This window comes from Hoplias malabaricus, chromosome 5, assembly GCF_029633855.1.
Source record: "Hoplias malabaricus isolate fHopMal1 chromosome 5, fHopMal1.hap1, whole genome shotgun sequence".
In the NCBI taxonomy this organism is placed as follows: Eukaryota; Metazoa; Chordata; class Actinopteri; order Characiformes; family Erythrinidae; genus Hoplias; species Hoplias malabaricus.
The window spans coordinates 46,111,113-46,132,650 of record NC_089804.1 but is presented as its reverse complement, the minus strand read 5'-3'; the positions used below and the strand labels follow the sequence as shown (position 1 = coordinate 46,132,650).

At 38.7% G+C, this 21,538-nt stretch overlaps 1 protein-coding gene across 1 annotated transcript; it reads left to right on the top strand.

Moving 5' to 3' along the window:
* The first annotated feature begins 4 nt into the window (after positions 1-4).
* On the top strand, positions 5-20,996 carry fam120c (family with sequence similarity 120 member C). The gene is made up of 16 exons (XM_066670343.1): positions 5-2,281; positions 7,717-7,963; positions 8,110-8,192; positions 8,280-8,408; positions 8,508-8,610; positions 8,788-8,861; positions 8,964-9,250; positions 12,986-13,232; positions 14,466-14,637; positions 15,372-15,621; positions 15,873-15,987; positions 17,898-18,107; positions 18,210-18,426; positions 18,890-19,025; positions 19,181-19,244; positions 19,537-20,996. The coding sequence occupies exons 1-16, from the start codon at positions 1,763-1,765 to the stop codon at positions 19,819-19,821; spliced, it is 3,138 nt and encodes a 1,045-aa protein (XP_066526440.1). The 5' UTR covers positions 5-1,762; the 3' UTR covers positions 19,822-20,996.
* The last annotated feature ends 542 nt before the right edge of the window (positions 20,997-21,538 follow it).

The following is a 21,538-nucleotide window of genomic DNA, read 5'->3' as shown; positions in this document are numbered from 1 at the left end:
TACATACATTCTGAAATAAATAAATAAATTAAAACAGCCAACTATCCCAGTGAGTTGGGCCAAGCTGAACATGAGTTTTAAGATGAGGATGGGCACTCGGTTGGTTATTACATGGGCTATGAGATTGAACCAGGTGGGCTACTTATCTTCAATTTAGAGAGTTTTTCCCCCCCTCAATTTACAGCCCATGTTGCTACATGTTTTATTAATATGGTATATTTGTGTAAAACAGGAGCATTCAGTATCCTTGAAACTGAGACCAGTTTACTGCAATTTGAAATAATAAAGACTAACTTGGATAGTCAATTATATATCTTTAACTTATAGTTTATAATGGGGCCTATTGAAACTAGGTCATAGTTAAATGTACAGTTAAGTAATAAATTACAGCAAGGCAACATTCGTTATGACTTACAGAGTAAGGGGCGTTTCTGTTATTTTCCTGGGTCTGTGAAGGGTGCACTTGTTGCCCTGAACAACTGGGAGCTATGTGGAATGTGCATATCCACTTCTTTACCCTTGTTTCAATCTAACTTACTTGACACGTATTTGCATCTGATTCCCAATAAACCGAAACGTAACGTTACACTGGGGCTTAGAGTGGTTTGTCGTTTTATACTTAAATCATATTCCCTACTGTTTTTTGTTTTTGAATGAATTGATCCTTTTAGTTTTTGCCTTGGCATCGGGGTCACTGGTCACGACGTTGGTAGTTGTAGTCTTCTACTCGACCTCTCTGTTGGTGCCTGTAAAGCAAAGGGACAGCTAGGACTACATTTCCCATCATTCCCCGCTCCGCTACACCCTCTCTCCTCCTCTTCGCCTGCCTCCTACTGTCTGCGGGTCCGCGGGGAAGTCGCAAGATGGCCGACGTCGCTTGAAAGTATGTTCGTCTCCTCAGTATGAAGCAGTGAGCGAGACAGAGAGCGAGGGAGCTTGGGTTTTTTGTTTTTTTTGTTTTATTTTAGTTCTTTTACTTTGTTTTTGTTTTGTTCTGTCGTCCATTTCCTTCTGGATTTGGGTTTCGTCTTTAGTACAGAGTCGTCAGTCACACCGGGCTCAGGCTCAGCAGGAACGGGCTGCGGGAGATAAAGCTCGGTTTAATCGCTGTAGTTTTGAGTCACATCAGTCAGTAAAAAAAATTAGACACCGTTTATTGAATCTCTGTAACGTTTCTGTGGTCACCCTATAAAAGCGGGCGCGTCCAAACACTAACGGTTATGCTAAACTGAAGCAGCAAGTTTCGCAGTCGCAGTTTAACGTGGAGCCAGTTCGCTAGCATGTAGGATTATCGTGGTTTTTGACTGTTGTCGACATCATTACTGCCGTTAACTCCCGTTGTAACGTTGTGAAAGGTAACGTTACCGTCGGTCATGTGTTCCCAGCGAGTTTTACTGTAACGTCGATGAATGCTGCGAGTCCGTAATGTTAGTTTGGACTATTGCTGGCATCATACCAAAACAGAAAAGGAATGGCTGACCAAATATAAGATATAGCCTCACAACTCACGTTCGCTTTCACAGGTTTAACTCTTTCACACACTCACACAGAGATCAGTTGATTCTTGTTTATTATTTGGGGGTCACCGTTACTCGCTGTAACGTTAGTCACATAAGAACATTAGTAAAGTCTGCCTGTGCGCGCACTCTGCAACTCTGTCAGGAGAGACGTTAGCGAAAATTGCACGTTTTTGCATATATTTTATTTTGTCAGACTTACGTTAAACTTAAAGACGCATTAAAATAGGCTTAAAAGTTTCGCGATGGGAGTGCAGGGGTTTCAGGAGTATTTGGAGAAGCGTTGTCCTGGGGCCGCTGTCCCGGTGGACCTTCTGAAGCTCGCGAGAACAGCAGGCCGCCAGCCTCCACACCACCATCCTCATCCTCACCATCACCCGCACCCTCCACCTCACCCCGGCACTCTGGCGCCACCGCCGCGGGTGCTGGTGGACGCGGACTCAGGGCTGCAGCGCCTGTACGGCGGCTACCAGACGGACTGGGTATGCGGCGGCGAGTGGAACGCGATGCTGGGCTACCTGGCGGCGCTGTCGCAGGCCTGTCTGTACCAGGGCGGCCTGGAGCTCGTGGTCGTGTTCAACGGCACCCTGGGCAAGGAGCGCTGGCCCGAGTGGGCGCGGCGGGCGCAGGCGCAGCGGCAGACCGCGCAGCTCATCGTCAACCACGTCGGCAGCAAGGCCACGCCGCCCCCGCGGGCCTGGTTCCTACCGCCCGCCTGCCTCAGCCACTGCGTCCGCCTCGCCATGTTCCGCTTCCGCGTGCGGGTGAGTGGCAGTACACGCACACACCACCTACAAACATTCACCTGGACAGTTTATAAACTTGTTGTATAAACCACAGCTATTTCTCCCATAGTACATTAAAATAAACATTTAATTTCTGCTCTAATCAACAGGTTGTATGTATTTACAGCTATGTTACATGTGGAAAATTGTGAGCGTACATTTAAATATTACACTAATCGAGCTATGTAGATATGCAGTTCTGGATAATACTTTAGAACTAATACTCAATATAAGTTTCTATATACTAATGAAAATCTTTATATGAACACGTTTGGATTGTACATCAAATGGATATTGGTGGTTTATCTAATGATCTGTGTAGTACAGCAGAAAAGATGTGTATTCTTCTAAATACTACAGCAATCTACAAGTGTGTTTGCTTTGTACATAAGAAGAAGGATAATGAGTGTATTTTCCAATTACTACGGCAACCAAAAACAATGCCTTTACATTTTTGGATAATGCATTAAAAATATAGTTGCAAAATTACAGTAGACAAGTTGGCAAGTCTACATCATATTTCTACAGTTAGCGATGCATCGGTATTACAGCAGTCGATCTCTCTCTCACTTTTACACTGATTATTAGAATAATCATTAATCTACACATACACCTCTGGATAGTACATCAGAAAAATATTTGAGTGTACAGTAGTTTTACCACTGTAAGCAACAACTTTTGTCAGTCTCTTTGACTTTGTTTTCTACACCAGGCATTAGCATGTGCCGTTGTTGATCAGATCATAAGCATCCATTATTAAAGAGTGAAGAGAGCACAATGCATCCTATTATAATCCTTTCACTCAGACCACATTTGGAGGTAGATGCCTCAAGCCATATTACAATATGTATGGCAAAGCTTACTTTACAACAATGAGGTACTGCCTAAATCATGTTTATCATAACTGTGTATCGTAACTCCACTCATGTTCATTCATATGTTGGCCTGACAAACCCTGAATTTGAACAGCATGTACTGGAGCAAAACAAGATTTTTACTGATTTTCTGCCCAAAAACAAATGTAGCGGAGGAGTTACTTGTGTGGGGTTCTGCTTTAAGCCGAAATTATGTAAGAAAGCTGATGAAAAGTGGTCACTCAAGATGCTAGTTGTAAATGGCTTTGCACTTTAAGTCTCTTTTGATTGTCGGTAGTCATATTGTCGTTAATCCCAATTCATTGCAATTAATCTAGTCCAGGTGTAAATGGCTATGCACTTTGTCAGTCAATTTTGAAAACTCACATATTTAAAGAAGATGCGTTTAGTTATAGACTTGGGTGGGAAAAAATCAGTTTGATCAGAATGTAATTATTGTTTTCAGTATTTAAGCAACATTAATTTCAACTTGCCTCATTGTCAGATTGCTTGAATCCTGGCTGATTTTAACTTTAAAGAAACACTGCATAATATTATTTTATCTTAAGATTACAGCTTTAGAATCACTGTGAGGCTTCATTGACCTGTAATAGGGAGAACAGAGCTTTTGCCATTGCTACTCTGGTCTCAGCACTGCAGAAATTGCACTGTGCAAATTTTGCCATTATAAGAGTGTTTATTCATTATAATATTGCATTGTGTATATTTTTTTTCTGCAGTTATCACAAGTTTCAGAATACTATTTCAAGTGGTTTTATCTGCATTTTATTCATTCATTGTTCTAGCAAGAATGTCTGACATTTAAAAATTCACATTTATCCATATATTGATAGTGGTCCACACACAGCCCACGTTTACCTGTGGTGCTGTGACCCTATTATCACTACCTGTTATAAATGTATAATATAGACAATTTGGTGACATTATCTTAGCTTGTGTAACAGTTAAAACAGAAGCTTAAAGCCAGCACATTATTTACTAAATCGTTTAATGTATTTTATACCTTAATTTAAATCGGTGGTTCTTGAACTCTTTCAAACCAAAGCCTCCAAGTACCCCTTATAAATATTATCACATAAACATGTGCGCCCCTGGTTCTTTCTCTGTTCTGGGGGCAGGTTGCTTTTACTTGAAATTTGCATGCTTTACACAACATTTACTCAAAATTATTCCAAAATTATTATTAAACATTATAAAGAAAACACACATAACTAGGCCTAAACTGAATATTTTAAAGACAATTATACGTTTATGAGAAATGATGGAAATTGTAATATCCGCTATGTGCCTTAATATGCTATAGGTGAAAACAGCATAGCCCAGGGAACATGTTTTGTTAACGGCTCTTGGGGCTTGTATCAGTGGGTCAAGAAGGGGCGGCGCTTCTAGTATTAAATTATGTTTTAGTGCTATAATAATGCGAAGATCAGCCTGTTGTTTTTGTTTTTTCAAATGAGTGTTTTCTTCTATTTTCTCTTCACGTGAACATAATTCTTGCTTTGTTTCTCTGGATTTTGTCCTTCTGGGCTCCATAGTTTGTCTCAGGCTAAGTCTGCTTGTTTTTCTGGTTTCCGCAGTTTCAGTAAGCAGCTGAAACTGGGTTTTCTTTACATGGACTTTGCAAAATACTGAACTGTATTTTTCCAGGGAGGGAATGCAATCTCCCCACAGTTTCTCCCATTACAGTTGAAACATATGTACAGGGTGGGCCATTTATATGGATACACCTTAATAAAATGGGAATTGTTTGTGATATTAACTTCCTGTTTGTGGCACATTAGTATATGGGAGGGGGGAAGCTTTTCAAGATGGGTGGTGAACATGGTGGCCATTTTGAAGTCGGCCATTTTGGATCTAACTTTTGTTTTTTCAATGGGAAGAGGGTCATGTGACACATCAAACTTATTTGGAATTTCACAAGAAAAACAATGGTGTGCTTTTTTAATGGTTTTAACGTAACTTTATTCTTTCATGAGTTATTTACAAGTTTCTGACCACTTATAAAATGTGTTCAAAGTGCTGCCCATTGTGTTGGATTGTCAGTGCAACCCACTTCTCCCACTCTTCACACACTGATAGCAACACCGCAGGAGAAATGCTAGCACAGGCTTCCAGTATTCGTAGTTTCAGGTGCTGCACATCTTGTATCTTCACAGCATAGGCAAATGCCTTCAGATGAACCCAAAGATAAAAGTCTAAGGGGTCAGATCGGGAGACCTTGGGGGCCATTCAACTGGCCCACGACGACCAATCCACTTTCCAGGAAACTGTTCATCTAGGAATGCTCAGACCTGACACCCATAATGTGGTGTTGCACAATCTTGCTTGAAAAACTCAGGGAACGTGCCAGCTTCAGTGCATAAAGAGGGAAACACATCATCATGTAGCAATTGGCCTTGAGGTTTCCATTGATGAAGAATGGCCCCACTATCTTTGTACCCCATATACCACACCATACCATCAGTATGTGCAGCACCTGAAACTACGGATACTGGAAGCCTGTGCTAGCATTTCTTCTGCTTGGCTAGCTTTTCAGCTATTCACCAAGCTATAGGGAGGGAATGAAAGACATAAACAGAGCAAACAGAACACAAAAAATACAGAATGAGCCTGAATCGATTAAGGCTGAGTAAAGCAGAGATGGCAGCAACACTTGGTCAGTGTGTTTAATGGCACATTAGCAGGGATCTCAGCCGCATTTGGCCGGCACGCAGAGCATAGTAACAGTGGGGAAGGCAGACCCACTTGGTTGGGAGTACAGCAGAGTAGCAGCGGTAGAGGTCACCAATTTGGAGACACTAAAGAAGGAATCCAGTTTTTACAATTATGTTAACATATATATAAATAATCACACAAAACCACACCACAGACACATAAAAGACAAAAGATGTCAGTACATGAATGGCTGTATAATGCCAATTTGACCTGCCTGTGCCATTTTACTGTTATCTTGTGTAAAATGACAACCGCAGTTTATAGTTAAATACAGTGACTGCTCTTTCTTGAGGCTGTATGTTGCCATGGTAAGGTAAACAGCATTCTGTTCTCCAGTGATACAGAGCTGAGAGCCATTAGTATTGGACCACGCCCACACTGTCCTCAGAGAGCTCTGAAGAGTATATGTTGGTCATTTTGAGGAGAGATTGATCTTATTTCTGATTTGTGTTTTTTAAACTTTGCTGAACGTTCCACATGACACCCAAGTTTAGAATAAAAAAAAAAAAAATCACAATTTCAAAATAGGTTCCCAGGGGCTTTAATATATTGAGTACAATTTATTCAAAAGACAGTATATTAATTTGAACACGTGTATAACTGATGGCATCATGCATATCATACTCGTTTTTGTTTTTTGGACAACAATATTGCATCATTATTTTATTCCCCCTTGGTAAAATTTTGCAAACTTTGCCAGGGACAAATAATCAACAACTAATCATGTTTGTCTCTAGCGTGGCATAGAAACAATGAGCATGACACACCCCATGAAGCAGATAGTAACGTGCAGGTGCACTGCTAGATGTAGCTCGAATTTATTGTTGGGGCAGATTATAAACAAACTACACTACACAACCCCAAACACGAAACATGTGGAAATACGAATGTACAACTCACTGCAGTTTGCGCGGTTTGTGTAGATCCATAAAGAAAAAAAACGTAAAAATGCCATTGGGTCATGAATGGGAAGATATAGTCAATGCACTATATTGATTATGTCAATTATTTTTATTATGTTTTGTCCTCACTGTGTGTTCATGTACTGTCCCTTTAAAACCACACTCCCGAGTTATAGTAGCGTGATTCTGCCCCTATCTGCCGAATGGAAGCAACCTAAAGGCCCAGGCCGACCGAGCAACTCTAACAGCTAGTTCCAAAGAAAATCACAGCTTCTGTGGTTGGGACGTGCAGCGACTATGTTTAATATGACACTGAACAAAAAGAAGTAAAACGCTGAGAAACGCGACCAAAGCACAATCACTCATCAAATATAAACAGTGCTCAGAAAACAAGAGAGGAACAAGCTCCCAGAAATATTAGAAAAAAATATCTCTCAGTTTTAATACTGGAGCAGATTTACAGTACAAGCCTCGTCACTATGAGGGTCAAAATTACAAAAACGAAATTGTTTTTCATTAATCGTAATCATGGTAAAATATACAATTAATCATGATATTGATTTGCGCTCATTTGGCATCCGTTCTTGTGTGAAATTTGCTTTTTTTTTTGCTTTTTTTCTCTCTCCAAAAAAACTTAAACATTCCCAATATCAGCATTTGCAATTTTCTGTACACAACAAAAATATTTACATTACTTTAAGAAGACATTTTGTCTGATTTGTCTTTTTTCATCTGCAAAAACGAACCGGTGTTTAACAGCTTTTAAATATGCCAGGTTTGCCCTGTCTGTACTTTCTAATCAAGTGTGCTGATAATACAGATGAGAAAAAAACACCTAGAAAATAGTGTTAGTCTGTTTTCCATGATAAAACATCATGTTTCTTACATTTTTATGTATTTATTTTAATGATGAATGTTTCAGGTGGTACAGACCCTTGAAGACCACCATCAGGAGGTGCTATCCCTGTACAGAGACTATGGTTTTCAGGGCCTGATTGCACAGGACTCAGAGTTCGCTCTATGCAATGTCCCAGCCTATTTCAGCTCCCATGCTCTCAAGCTCTCCTGGAACGGCAAGAATCTGACCACTCATCAGTACCTGCTGTCTGAGGCTGCTCGCCAATTGGGTCTTAAAACCCAGCACCTGCCCATCTTTGCTGCCCTGCTTGGTAAGTGTCAGTTATGAACAGCAAGAAATGCCACAGTCTGGAGATCTTTGAACCTTTGTTACTATTTTTGTCTCATTGTAGTTTACCTGATCCTGACTAAGTGGAATGTTGTTTGTGTGTTTTTTTTTCTTTTTTTTTTAATTAAGGTAACCACATTTTGCCAGATGAAGACCTGGCTGCCTTTCATTGGAGTCTCTTGGGTCCAGAACACCCTCTTGCCTCCCTCAAGGTATTCCTTTCATTTAGCTTTCTATTTAATAACTAACTTCTATCATCTTTTTTTTGTTCCCTTTCATTGTTGCTCTGATCATTTCAGGTAAGGGCTCATCAATTAGTACTCCCTCCTTGTGAGGTTGTGATTAAGGCTGTATCAGAGTATGTTGCATCCATCAAAGACCTTGGGAACCTGGATGCTGTTGCTAGGGATGTATTTAAACAGTCGCAGGTAAATCATAATATATATTTCCTTATTTCTCTTTTTACTATTAATAATATTATTTCTGGAAGGTGTGCTCAATTTGGATTATAATTCTCTATTTCATAGTCTCGGACTGAAGATAAAATTGAAAGGTTTAAGAAGGCAGTAGAGTATTTTTCAGCGGCCAGTAAACCAAGACCTCTTTCAATGGGACCTTCTCCTTACCTCTGTAAGTAAATGCCTTGAGTATACATTTTTAGAATTAGATGTCGATTGCATTTTAGATTTGTGTCAACAAAAATGTTCAGCAGAGTTATCTAGTGTTATCATCTATGGTCTTCTTAAGAATAATTAAGATTCTGTTTTTACTTTCATAATGACAATTTCCAATTGGCCTTCTTTACAGTTCCAGGTTTTGGGCCTGGTCAGTTTGGCGCACCTCCAGGCCACATAGGGGCAGTACAGTCTGGAAAAGCCCCGGTAAATTTAATGTTTTAGACATTATTTTTTGTTTTTATAGTATCCCTTGTGTGTTTTTTCATTCCAGCTAAAACATTGTGTTTTTCTACTTTGTCTTCTTAGTTTGGTCCACCCCAGGTATCAGGTGTTAAGGTGCCTTATCCAGGTGGGCCCTATGGACCTGGCTCAGCCTCTGGTCCTGCCCTTCTATTCCAGAACCCACCTCCAGCACTGCAGGATTGCAATGATTCTCTTGTTGGGAAAATGGGCTTTGCTGAATGGTCTGCTCCTTATGATTCTGCGCAAGGTGGCAACCGACTGCCCAATCACCACACAGCAGCTCCCTCAGGCCCTTCCCCCTCACCATCTTCTTCTTCAGATGGGGAAGAGCAAAATGACACCAGCACTAAGTGAGTTTGCTTTTGAACTGATTCCTGCACCCTTCTTTTTCTTTAACATGGCTTCTCTTGCACTCTATTCTTGGCAGAGCTTCTCTAAAAATATCTTAACAGGTAACATCAGAATGTGGCAGAAATGGTGTCAAACTCTGATTCTACTTTACTAATTATTAATCTACTTTACTAATATTATTAATTCTACAAAATTTCTTTATTAAAAAAGTTAGATTAGGCTATATTACATTTGGTGTACTGTTCAAACACTTTTTATGATATGTCTGTGTTCTATTTCATGCATCAATTGACCACTTTCCGAATCCTCTGTGGCTGTCTGTGTGGGTGTTACCAGAGAGGAAGCTAGTTAATCAAGCTCTTGAGAGTTGATCTAAGCATTACTCTTTTCATTCTTTATTGTGGAAAAAGCCACAAAGCAAATTTGTTGTTTTTTCGTTTTAACCCATTTCTTCCAGTGCCCTGCTTTAAATGTTGTCACCAGTTGTGAAACCCCATGTAAGCTTGTGTAATGGTCTAGCAGAAATGTGACCAAAAAGCCTAATTTTAGCCTTAAGTGTCTTATTTGCACATTGTTCACATGTAAAAAAAAAATAAATAAAAAAAAGCCCTCACAAATCAACATGATTTGAACATGGTCCTGATCATATCAGCCTGATCCACATTGCCAGGAAATTGTTGCCTTTGTTCCTAAGGAGCCTATTGGGAGTACTAGCAACTAGTAGTAGCCAAACATCTTTTATATATTTGAGTATGCAGTATATGTTGTTTCTTCCCTTCGATGTTTTATTAATTGGTCCTGAAAGTATAAGCCTTATTTTCCTATGTTGCATGTTGTTTCAATAAGAATATTTTTCTGTTTATTTTTTTCCTTATTTTTGCTGCTTGTTGATTTGGCCATAGCCAAAAGCATTTGGTGCTTATTTGCCTCTTGGTTTTCAGCACTGTGTTGCTTTTAAATAATTTCTGTCTGCTGTATTTCATTGATGAACAAGTTTTCCATGAATGTAGCTCGAAATTATTCACTACATTTCGTGTGAAAATGAAAGCTAAAGAGACAGGGCCTTAGCAGCTGTGCTTTAAACTGTTTAGGCTGGAACAGTGTAATGGTTCAAACTGGTTAAAACTTTAAAAATCATAACGGATTTGAAAATCGGGGCACATCTCACACTAAAGGTCTATTCTCCACAGATTTCTGTGTCATTGCAAAGTGCACACTAGAGGGTTTCGAAAATTATAACCCTTAAATCAGAGTACATCTCACATTTAACGTCAGGTTTCCTACAATGCATACATGAAGAAATCTCCCGCACCCTTGAGTGAATCATTGTGATCTTGCATGGACATGTAAACATAGACATGGAAACAGCGCATTGCTGCCCTTATTGGTGATTTTATTTTACTTTATATGTTAAGAAAATGCTAATAAAGGGGAACAAAATGTGAAAATTACAAATATCTGGTGAGGAAAATGTATACATTTTTTAAAATATGTTTTGCAGAGAGAACTGTAGATATGTAATATTTTCAAGCATCTTAAGCTAACTATGCACTAGAATTCTTTGGAATCACTTTTGGAACCACCCTCTCTAAAGATGGAATCTACCAGTGAAAATCATTTTAATTTTGTGTTCTTATTCTATATCATTTATATGAGCACCACACTAATTGAGAAAATACATTTATTTTAAATGATAATAATAATTAAGCCACACTTTGGGTGAGGAGTTTGGTGTGTGGGTTTCTGCCAGGTGCTCCGGTTTCCTCCCACAGTCCAAAAACACAAGTTGGTAGTTTGATTGGTGACTCAAAAGTGTCCATAGGGGAGTGTGTGTGTGTCGCCCTATGAAGAACTGGCTGGCACCCACTCCAGAGTGCGTCCCCTCCTTGCGCCCAGTGATTCTGGGTAGGCTCCGAACCCACCGTGACCCTGAATTGGATAAGTGGTTACAGACAATGAATGAAGATAATTAATTAATTTTACATGTCCAAGATATTTCCAGAGGACTGCATGTTCACTGCAGTTTGTCCGATTCTGCTAAAGGCGTGGGTACATGCACTGAAGCCAAAGGTGTTTACTCTTGAAACATGCTCCTTCTACGAGTTTTGAGCCATTTGACTGTTGACTATAAATGCCTGTGGATTTGTTCCTACTTTGCAAATGCTCCTTCAAATGCATTCGCTTTATATGAAGCAAGTTATAAGACATACTTTCGGCACATATTTAGCTTGTTTGTTGGGCTATAAACAATAGAAATATTTTGGATCAAATAACTGTTCTTTCAAAGTATTTATTAGAGCTGAATAAACCCTGTTTATTGTTGTCACATGAAGTATTTTTTTAGGTTGTATGGGCAATCTGTTTTACTGTGTAGACCTAACAAAAAAAAATACTAGATGTTTTGGTGTTTACATGTTGGTTTTGTGATATTGAGCTCCAGCAACTTTGTATTAATACGAGAAAATAATATTTTTATTTAGATGTAGATACTTCTATATCTATTATTCACTTGTGTATTTATTTATTTGTATTTTTATTGGTTGTTCAGGGAATACAGCCTTGCAATGCACAAAGTGCATGCACTATTACAGTTGCTCATTATTTTTATTATTTTTTAAAAAAGGTTTTGGTAGAATTTGCCCTTCAAACTTAAATGGTGCTGAATTACTCACTGAACATTTTATGTGGTGCAGCAGGTATGTTCTGGTTCATGTCTGCTAAAAGCTGAATTTAGCTGTACAGGGAATGAAAAATGTAAAATGTTTGTAAATGATAAAAAATAAAGAATTGGTGTTTCACACCTAATTCATACACTGCAGTTGTAATTTTATGCATGTGGAGTGCACAGATTCACTTCAAATGAACACAATACTATATTGTTAGGCTTTCTACAATTGTATGTTTCAAGAATCTATGTTTAAAAAAGAAAATTGTTGAGGGGAAGATTATTTGGTTTCAAAATTCCTTGAAATGTTTCTGTGGGATTCAAGTCAGGAGATTGTCTAAGCCATGTGAGTGCTATAATTCTTTTTTAGCAATCAGCCTTAATTTATTTGTGTGTACGTTTGGGGTCGTTGTCTTGTAGAAACCTCCATCTTCTCTCTGGATTAAGTTACATTCTCTTCTAATATCTTCTGGAACATTTGCTCATTCATGATCTGCAAGGATAATGATGTACTTGTTGTTTGACCATGTGCTTGCGTAAACAACCTGCTGTGTTGTGATTGTAACTATTCAGGTACCTGCCTATGTGCTATGTGTGTTACTGGAGGCTTACACTAGAGGACAGGCCAGAGAACACTGGCCATAAATAACTGCAATTTTGGCCACAGAACTTGTTTAAAAACTTACTGCCCCTGCCTGCTCTGCCGCTAAAAATGTACTCATAGCTTTAATTTCTGAGGTCATGCAAAACAGATGGACACATGAGGCAGTCATCATGCATGTGTATAGTTAACGTCAAATATACCTCTATCAAATTCAGCAACATCAATTTCACAACAGTTTGCTGATACCAATAGCAAAGTATTTTCTAACAGGCTTTTATTTAAAAATGAGATTTATGGAAATGTTTAGAATTTCAACCTTCAGAATGTCTGTAAAGTGAATAAATGTCCTAGGAAAAATATCTTATTGTGTACCTTCAGTGTTTTAATAATTCATGTTGCTGTTTTATGTGTTTTCATGATAGTATAAGTTTGCTAAAATAGTGTTGGTTTTTTTCTCCCCCCCAGTCATTTGGCCGACAAATCCTCTAGATGGGAAGAACCTGGTGGCCGTGGAGGAGGTGCCTCCAGTGACAGTCACCAGGGTAATGGGAGTGGGCCAGCTATTCCATCGCTGCTGTCCATGGCAACACGGAGCCACATGGACATCACAACCCCTCCCCTGCCACAGGTCAGCGCAGAGGTCCTGAGAGTGGCAGAGCACAGACATAGGAGAGGACTCATGTACCCACAGATCTACCACATCCTTACTAAGGTGAAAGCACTAGCATGACGTTACAAAGTTAATTAGCACTTTCCCATGAGTTGCATAGTCAAACTCCACCAACAGTCGCATGACTATCTAAATGAATATTTAAAAATGTCAGACTGGAATTGTACCTTGTTCTCTCAGCAGGCTGTAATGAAAATGAGATTTTAGACCATGTTTTATGAGTGATCCATGTAATGTGGAGGGCTTTTATTCAGAGGTGGGCGATATAATAGCATTCACTATAATACCGGTATATGTTTTTTTTTTTTAATTCGGTAAGACTTTTGCCATATCTAGATATTGTGACGTAAGTGCAAGCTTCTGACACAGGTGTGTGACTGTAACTTGAGCTCGAGCTAGAGCTGTGGGATATTTCATTACGTTTAAATAAATACATTTTCAAAGCTTAGATCCCTTTCAATGTCTGCCCTTTTCCTACTGAGACCATTTAAAAACAGGAGGGGGGAGTGAGGGAGGTGGCCTCACTCAACAGCCAATCAGGGAAAGCTCCCTCCTTTAATTTTTTTTTTCTTTTTTTTTTTTTTTGCATGGAAGATAGCAGTGACTGGAAAAAGTGCCTGATCCTGTACAGATGACACATTAAGAAGAGTTTTCCACAAAATAACGAAAATTGCTTGTATATCAGGCTGTAATCATGTATGAATAGAAAAGCTGGGGAAAAATACTAGCCTTTAATTGGTCCTTTTTTTCCCTCCTCCCTCTCTTCCTCTTCTCTCTTTGAAGGTCAAAAAATAAATAATATAGCTGTTTATTGCCAGCATTGCCATGTGCATGTGATAGCCATCCTATATGGTAAAGTTAAAGTTACAGAGATGCTAGAAGTGGCAGCAGATTTAGTGAAGCATATTGTCCGAGCCAAAAGATTATTTCAGCACTGTCCCCTCGGTGGAAAAAGCAGTTGCCCTAGTTATGATTTATGAGTCCAGAGAGAGGGGAGATTTCAAACTACAGCATACATGCTGGAGAGTTGCAAAACACAAAACGGGATGATAATTGATTAAAATAATATGTAATATAAATAACTGGGTAAAAAATTAATGACTGGACTATAAATAATCCAAGGTGCATTTTATACGTATTTTGAAATATGCAGCAATGCATAAGATGGATGTGTTTTTGTTGTTTAAATTCATTTAGTTAATTTTTATGTATTATTATTATTATTTTTAAATATGGCTGATCTCATTGCTGTTTTCGCTATGATGTTTCTCACAGGGCGAGATGAAGATGCCAGTGTGTATAGAAGATGAGAATAGCACTGACCTGCCTCCTGCCTCTCTACTGTTCCGTTCAGCCCGGCAGTATGCCTATGGGGTGCTTTTCAGCCTGGCTGAAACCCAGAGAAGGCTGGAGAGGCTAGCCATGCGCAAGCGTGCTCCGCTAGATGGTAAGTATCAGGCAGAGAATAAAGGTGTTTGAGGTTTACATTTGAATTTTTAGTATTATTTTGATTTTTTATTTTTCACTGGAGGACAAATGTAGGCTTTGCTTTTTCTATTGTCTGAGGAATGTGATCATAATACATTTGATTAATCACCAGACCTCATTGACAAATACACACTTTGTAATAACAAAGCGAATATTTATCACTTATGGGCAATGGATATCCCATGGCATAATTTTAATGGACACTGAACTAATTATGTAAATGATTGCAAATTTCTGTTACTACATGATGTTACATAAAATACAACTCTGAGCATTTATTGCAAGCAATGATGTCTAGTTTAATAAAGTATGGGTTTACGGGATTTGACAGTGACATTAGAAACAAATTGTATATCAGTGATTACTAAAAATGGGTTGCATAGATTAAATAGGGCTGTCTGTTCTACTGAGCATATTCCTGGTTTGCATAACAGTGATCCAAATAAAATCCATACTTTATCCAAAATTTAGTTTTTTTTTTTGTTTTTTTTTTAACATTATCATGGTTGTTTCTACATTGTATTTCTACATTACAGATGTGCTGCTGTTAATGCAATAATGTGTGAATATTTGCTGTCTTTGTGGTGTGCAGGGGTTTACACATTTTAGATACTCATCATAACTATGTTTACTAGATAAGTACCTTTCCAAAATGTTGTATAAATCAGGCTGTTTTTCTTTCTGCATCCACAGTGCCTCCAGTGATTGTTAAGGAGTGGTGTGCCAGCAAGGCCAAATCAGCTCTGACACCAGAGCTGGTTCCGGCATTGTGTTTCCGAGAGTGGACCTGTCCCAATTTGAGACGTCTCTGGTTAGGCCGTGCCTCAGAGGACCGCAGCCGGCGCACTCGAGCATTCCTGGCCTGCATGCGTTCAGACTGCCCTGCCCTGCTCAACCCTGCCTGTGTGCCATCTCACCTGTTGCTCATGTGCTGTGTCCTCAGGTACCCACACTACCAGAGAAGAGCAATTTCTCCATAAGCATGACAGTAGATAGATCTCAAATGCAGTGACAACAAATGTACTTGTACCTTTTTCCATTTAGGGAATTTGACTTGGCTTTAATAGTATTCTAATTTTCATTAGAATTAAATTAATTTATTAAAATCTTGTGTGGTCTCGTGTCATTTGATGTAATTATTTGTAGTGTACTACAAAGTATTTGAAATACTAAATGGTTTGCGTATGCCTACAGGTACATGATGCAGTGGCCAGGTGGCCGCATTCTTCAGCGCCACGAGCTTGATGCCTTTTTGGCTCAAGCTGTGTCTAACCAGCTCTATGAGCCTGATCAACTCCAGGAACTCAAGGTAGTATTACATTTCATGTACTGACAAATTGATGAATGTGGTGCCTGCAGTTAGGTCATGTGCACAAATTTTTGAAAACGTTGTTTTCATGTTGTTTTTTTAATCTGCATTTTGGACTCCCTTCCACTTAAGATGGCCTTTCAGGTAAATTGATCTTTTCATAAAGTCTCCAGAGATTTTTTTATAACTTTGTTTTCAGTGCAGTATGGGGAATACAGACCTTTGACAACACTTGTCTGTTTGTCTTCATTAACCAATTCCACCACAAAACTGGGCATTGATAAGTTGGTTACAGCTGAATTTCGCTTTACGTTAGGGCTGGGTGGTATATCGATTAAAATTTATATATATATATATATATATATATATATATATATATATATATATATATATATATATATATATATATATATATATATATATATATATATAATATCAATATTTTATGTTTTTAAATTGCTCTAAGTCTAAATCTTGTACACAGCCATTCTGTTCTCTCACTATGAGTCTGTGCTCTGCTCAGCTTGTCTGCTTAGCTCTGCTCCCAGCCCCACCCGCATTCTGTCACACACACACACAATGGAGGCAAGTAACACAGAGCGTGAAGAGGAGTTAGTCTATAAAAAGAAGAACAGTGGTTCGGTTATATGGAAATGGTTCGGATTTTACCAGTCAGATGAGGAGCAGAAACAGACTACCTGCAGGGAATGCTGAAAGGAGGTTGTATCAAAATGTGGTAGTACTACAAGCCTATTTCACCATTTACAACAGCAGTACAAACTTCTGTATGAAGCTGTTAAACTCTGAGGTACTGCTGCTACTGTTCTGAAGCATTCACGTCCCAGTACCACTAAACCATTTCAAACAGCATTGCAAGCTTCATAAGCTAATGCTGTGCCTTACAAATAGAAAAGTACAAAGTGGCATGTCATCACTAAGGCAGTAGTTTACTACATAGCAAAGGGTATGCTCGTTTCAACAGTAGAGCAAAAGGGCTCCAAAAGGCTGATTAAAACTCCCACCCACAATACCAGTTGCCCAGTTGCAATTTCTTTGCATGAGAAACGCGGCCTAACATGTACATTTAAGTCAGACAGGTCCTTTCCAACCAGCTCACGAGAGTAAAACATTTTGCTTTGATGACAGATCTATGGTTAAGATGCACCTGTGAGCCACTGGTAGATTAAAAGTGCGTGTCTGCAGACGAGCTATTTCTCAAAAGTCCACACTGGGGGCACATAGCCAAAGCCTTTACACGGTTCTTAAAAGCACTTTATTACAGACACTGTAGGTGTGTAAATTAATAAAGTCATTTGTCACGTACTTCGAATCTTTATTTAGATAAATAAAAATGTTTTTCAGACATCTTGTTTAGCTTTGCTTTTACAACTGAATTTTGTTCGATGTACAATAATGGGGAAAAGTTAAGACACCCAATGAAAACCTTTGTCTTAAACATCCATTAACATGTAATTTAATTTGAATATCGAGAGATGAGATTGAGATAACACATAAAACTGAATGTTCTGTTTATAAAATGTTCATAAAACATTTTTTCCACATTATTTTTCACATATGTCAGATCGTATATTGCCATTCAGTTAAAATATATCGAGAGATGAACTTTTTTTTTTGTCCATATTGCCTAGCCCTACTCTACATGTGCAGTACACTGCAGTGCAGAGGTGCCAACATTTACTGCACCAAATAATTTTAAGATCATATGTTGATATTGAAAATGTGTACTCTTACCTACTGTTTTGCTTTCTCGTGTGAGCCTTTCTGGGATGTTTTTGTGTGAATGGAAATATGTCTTTGAAACCCTGATGGAGTGGACTTAAATTTTTTTGAAAAGCTAAAATAATATGAAAGTCAAACGCTTATGACACTTAATGTGATTCTATTATTAGGTGGAGAAAGTGGATAACCGTGGAGTTCAGTTGGCCTCTCTGTTCATGAGTGGCGTGGACACTGCACTTTTTGTGAATGATGTGTGTGGGCAACCACTGCCCTGGGACCACTGCTGCCCATGGGGCTTCTTTGATGGGAAACTGTTTCAGAGCAAATTGGCCAAGGCTACCAGAGACAGGGCTGCCCTACTGGACATGTGTGAAGGCCAGGTAATCATGTCCCTTCACCATAATAATTGAATGTTATTTAATGTTAAGGGGATAGGCATTTCAGCTTTTCAATCACATGATTAAAATGTTCACCCCTGGCAGGAGGAACTGGTTTCTCGAGTGGAGAAGATGCGGCAGGCCATTTTAGAGGGCATCAACCTTTCAAGGCCCCCTCCCCCACCCCCACCTCTGCCACCCCCAGCGTTCCTGCCTCCTGCTATGGTGCCACCGTTCTACCCTATGCACCCTATTTACCCTCCCCGACCCCTGGGCTCCATGCCACCTCCGCACCACCAGCACAGGCCTAGAGCCTTCCCAGGTCAGCTCCCAACATCAGGTGTACTCTTCTTGACATTATTTATTAATCTTCAAGCATATTACTCAGAAAATGCTATGATTTGTACAGTAGCAAATAAGTCATGTCCTTGCTAGTTATGAACTAATCAAGTGAAAATCAAGACAGCTTTAATGAAGAATGTCTAAGATGTGTAGAATCTTCCTGTCTTCTCTCCAGTTATTTACACATTGTATTAGTAATTAATATGATATGTTTTGTAACAGACCCTACATGTACCCAATAAGGGCTCTAAGAATGGTTTTGGTATCTGACAGCAAATGCATTGAGCGGCTTATGTAGTAAAGCACCCTTCTTCATGTCACAAAATCTAATCAGGGTGAAAATGTAATCTAGTTACAGTACTTAATCAATTCTTTTTAGAATCTATTGTCTTCTTTAAGAATTAATTTTCATTAATATTAAGAATATTTATTTCATCTTTTAGGTATCCAGTCTATACCCCCTCAAGGTGGGAAGCTGGAGATTGCTGGTATGGTCGTGGGTCAGTGGGCTGGAAACAAACCAGTCCGTGGCAGAGGGGGCTTTAACATGCAGGTGGTATCAGTAGGAGGAGGGAAAGGGTAAGTCTGATACTAGTCATGTTTACAGTTACTGTATGTATAATGGTAGTAATACAGGCTTAGGATTGAAATGTGGATGTAATTTTTAAGAAATTACTAAAGTGTGTCAACCTGTATTAGAAAGCAAATAGCTATGATCTGTTTGTCTGTCATAGAAGGGGTAAAGAAGTGATGCCAAAAGGAAGGGGAGGGAAGAAAGTAACCACCAGTCGCACACAAGTAAATACTCTTTCTTGAGCATTGAATTGTTTTCTGATTCTAATGATTTTATTTTTACATGTATACAAGTTTTAAAACAGACGTCAATACAATTAAAAATTAATTTTGAGATCATAAAACAGATAATAGTTGTCAGAATATGTATGGAATTTTAATTTGGTCATTACTAATACTACATTACTAATTATATGCTAGGCTGGTAAATACCTGACTTTACCAGTTTTACCAGATGCTTACATCACAATTATTGAGACTAATAATACAAAGTAATTTTTGTCTCCCTGCCTTTTAGAATCTATCTTCATCGCCTCCTTCTACAAGCCCCCCAAAATTGGCAGAAGAGCCCAAGACAGTGGGGCGGCCTTCTGGAACTGGTGATAGACCTGGGGGTGTGTCCCAGCAGCTGAATGGCAGCTCTTCAGGAAGCGCCACTGGTCAACCCATTGACCTGCCACCACAGCCAATCCAGTGTGCCTTAGCCAGCAGAGACAACCAATCAGGAGATGGGGTGGAGGTAGAGGCCCCTTGTTGCCTTGACGACTGCCCATCAGATGGTGCACTACAGAAAGAGGAGTAATTACATCCCATAATGTAATAAGAATGATTGAGTTGAGAGGGAATGATCCACGTTCGACTGCCTTTTCCTTGCAAAATATGATAATTAGGGCACAGTAGCCACTTTGTGTTGTCATAAGAATAATTTATGATGTTACAGATGCTGGAAACTATAGATGGACAGTGTGAGAAGGAGTGCGGTCTTTGTCACCTTAACAGCAGGTTCTGATTTAAAACTGAGCAAAGTTAAAATCACAACCTTTGATTGCACTTTGCACTGAATCTTATGATTCTGAAACTCAGCCTTTCCACTGCCCCATCAGGGTTGTAGCATTGTGACAAGCTCTCAGTCTTTTCATCTTTCTAACATTTGTTTTATTTTGAAACATCTTAGAACATTGTTGGTTATATCAGTATGATAGCCTAAAATGGCTACAGTAGGCCCTTACCGCCCAAAGTATGTTCTAAATTAACCCACAATTAACTCTTAGCTGGTAAATTTAAGAGCAACATAATCTACTCCCAAAGTATGTTTGAACCAACGTTAAGCTGTCTGTATGCTCAAAAAGAAATGCTTACGTAAACAAGACTGTAGATCACACTAGTACCATCAGCATCTTCATGCGTCCACCAGACCAACCACAGGTTCTCATGATCATTTAGTTTTCAAAACTATTTTTTTTTCTCCTACAGTTTTTGTTTATATTTAAGGCTGGAATACTGAATTATTGATTTGGTATTTTTTTTTCTTTTTCTTTTTAACACCACAACTACTCCCCCACCCCCAAAAAGGCATCATGTTATGAGTCATGTTAGCAGTGTGATTTTGTCAGTCAGAGTTTGTCCCATATAATTCATATATTTTTAAATTATGCCCTTTACCTTTAAGAGATATTACCAAGAAACATTTTAAATTTTACAACATTTATTTTAGTCAGTTTTGCCAAATTAAAAATGGAGGAGCAACTGGCCCTGTGTAGACAACTAACCGAGCACTGTGAGGTGCACATACCAGATTGGCAAATAAGGAATAGGTCACCAAACAATGCTATTGTACCTACCAGTGAATGAAAGCTGATGAAATTCTTTTTGTTGTAGTCTCATTTATATTGCACAACAGTGGCATGTTTTTAAAATGATTTTATAATAGATTCAGGTTTTCTTTTTTGTTTTGCTTTTTTGCAGCTTACCTTAGCAGTCTGAAAGATTCAGTCCAGATTTAGTTGCCACAGAATGCCAATCATAAATGTGAATTGCTGAATTCACATTTGATGGCTCGTAAATTTTTTTTTTTTTTTTTTTTTTTTTTTTTTTTTTTTTTTCTCCCTTCTCCCCGTCCTCTTTTTTTCCTCATACACACTCATATATATATATATATATATATATATATATATATATATATATATATATATATATAAATAAAAGCGTGAAAATATTTTTTTTCCTGGCCCCAAAATTGATAGCTTTTTCCTATCTTGTAGTCTTGTGACAATCTTTATTTTATTCCACCCCCTGCCTTTTGAGTCCCTCATGCTCCGATTGTTCCTGCTGATCTACTAATACGGTCCTAAGATAATTTATATTAAAATATTAAGCACCTTATGCCCCAAAATGTTAGATATGCAAGCCCAAAGCCAAACTGAAAAAGAAACTGCTCTCGAGAATTGATTGTATTCCAACATAAAGCACTTATGTTATTTGTTTGAGATATGATTATAGCACAGCACTCTTATAACTAC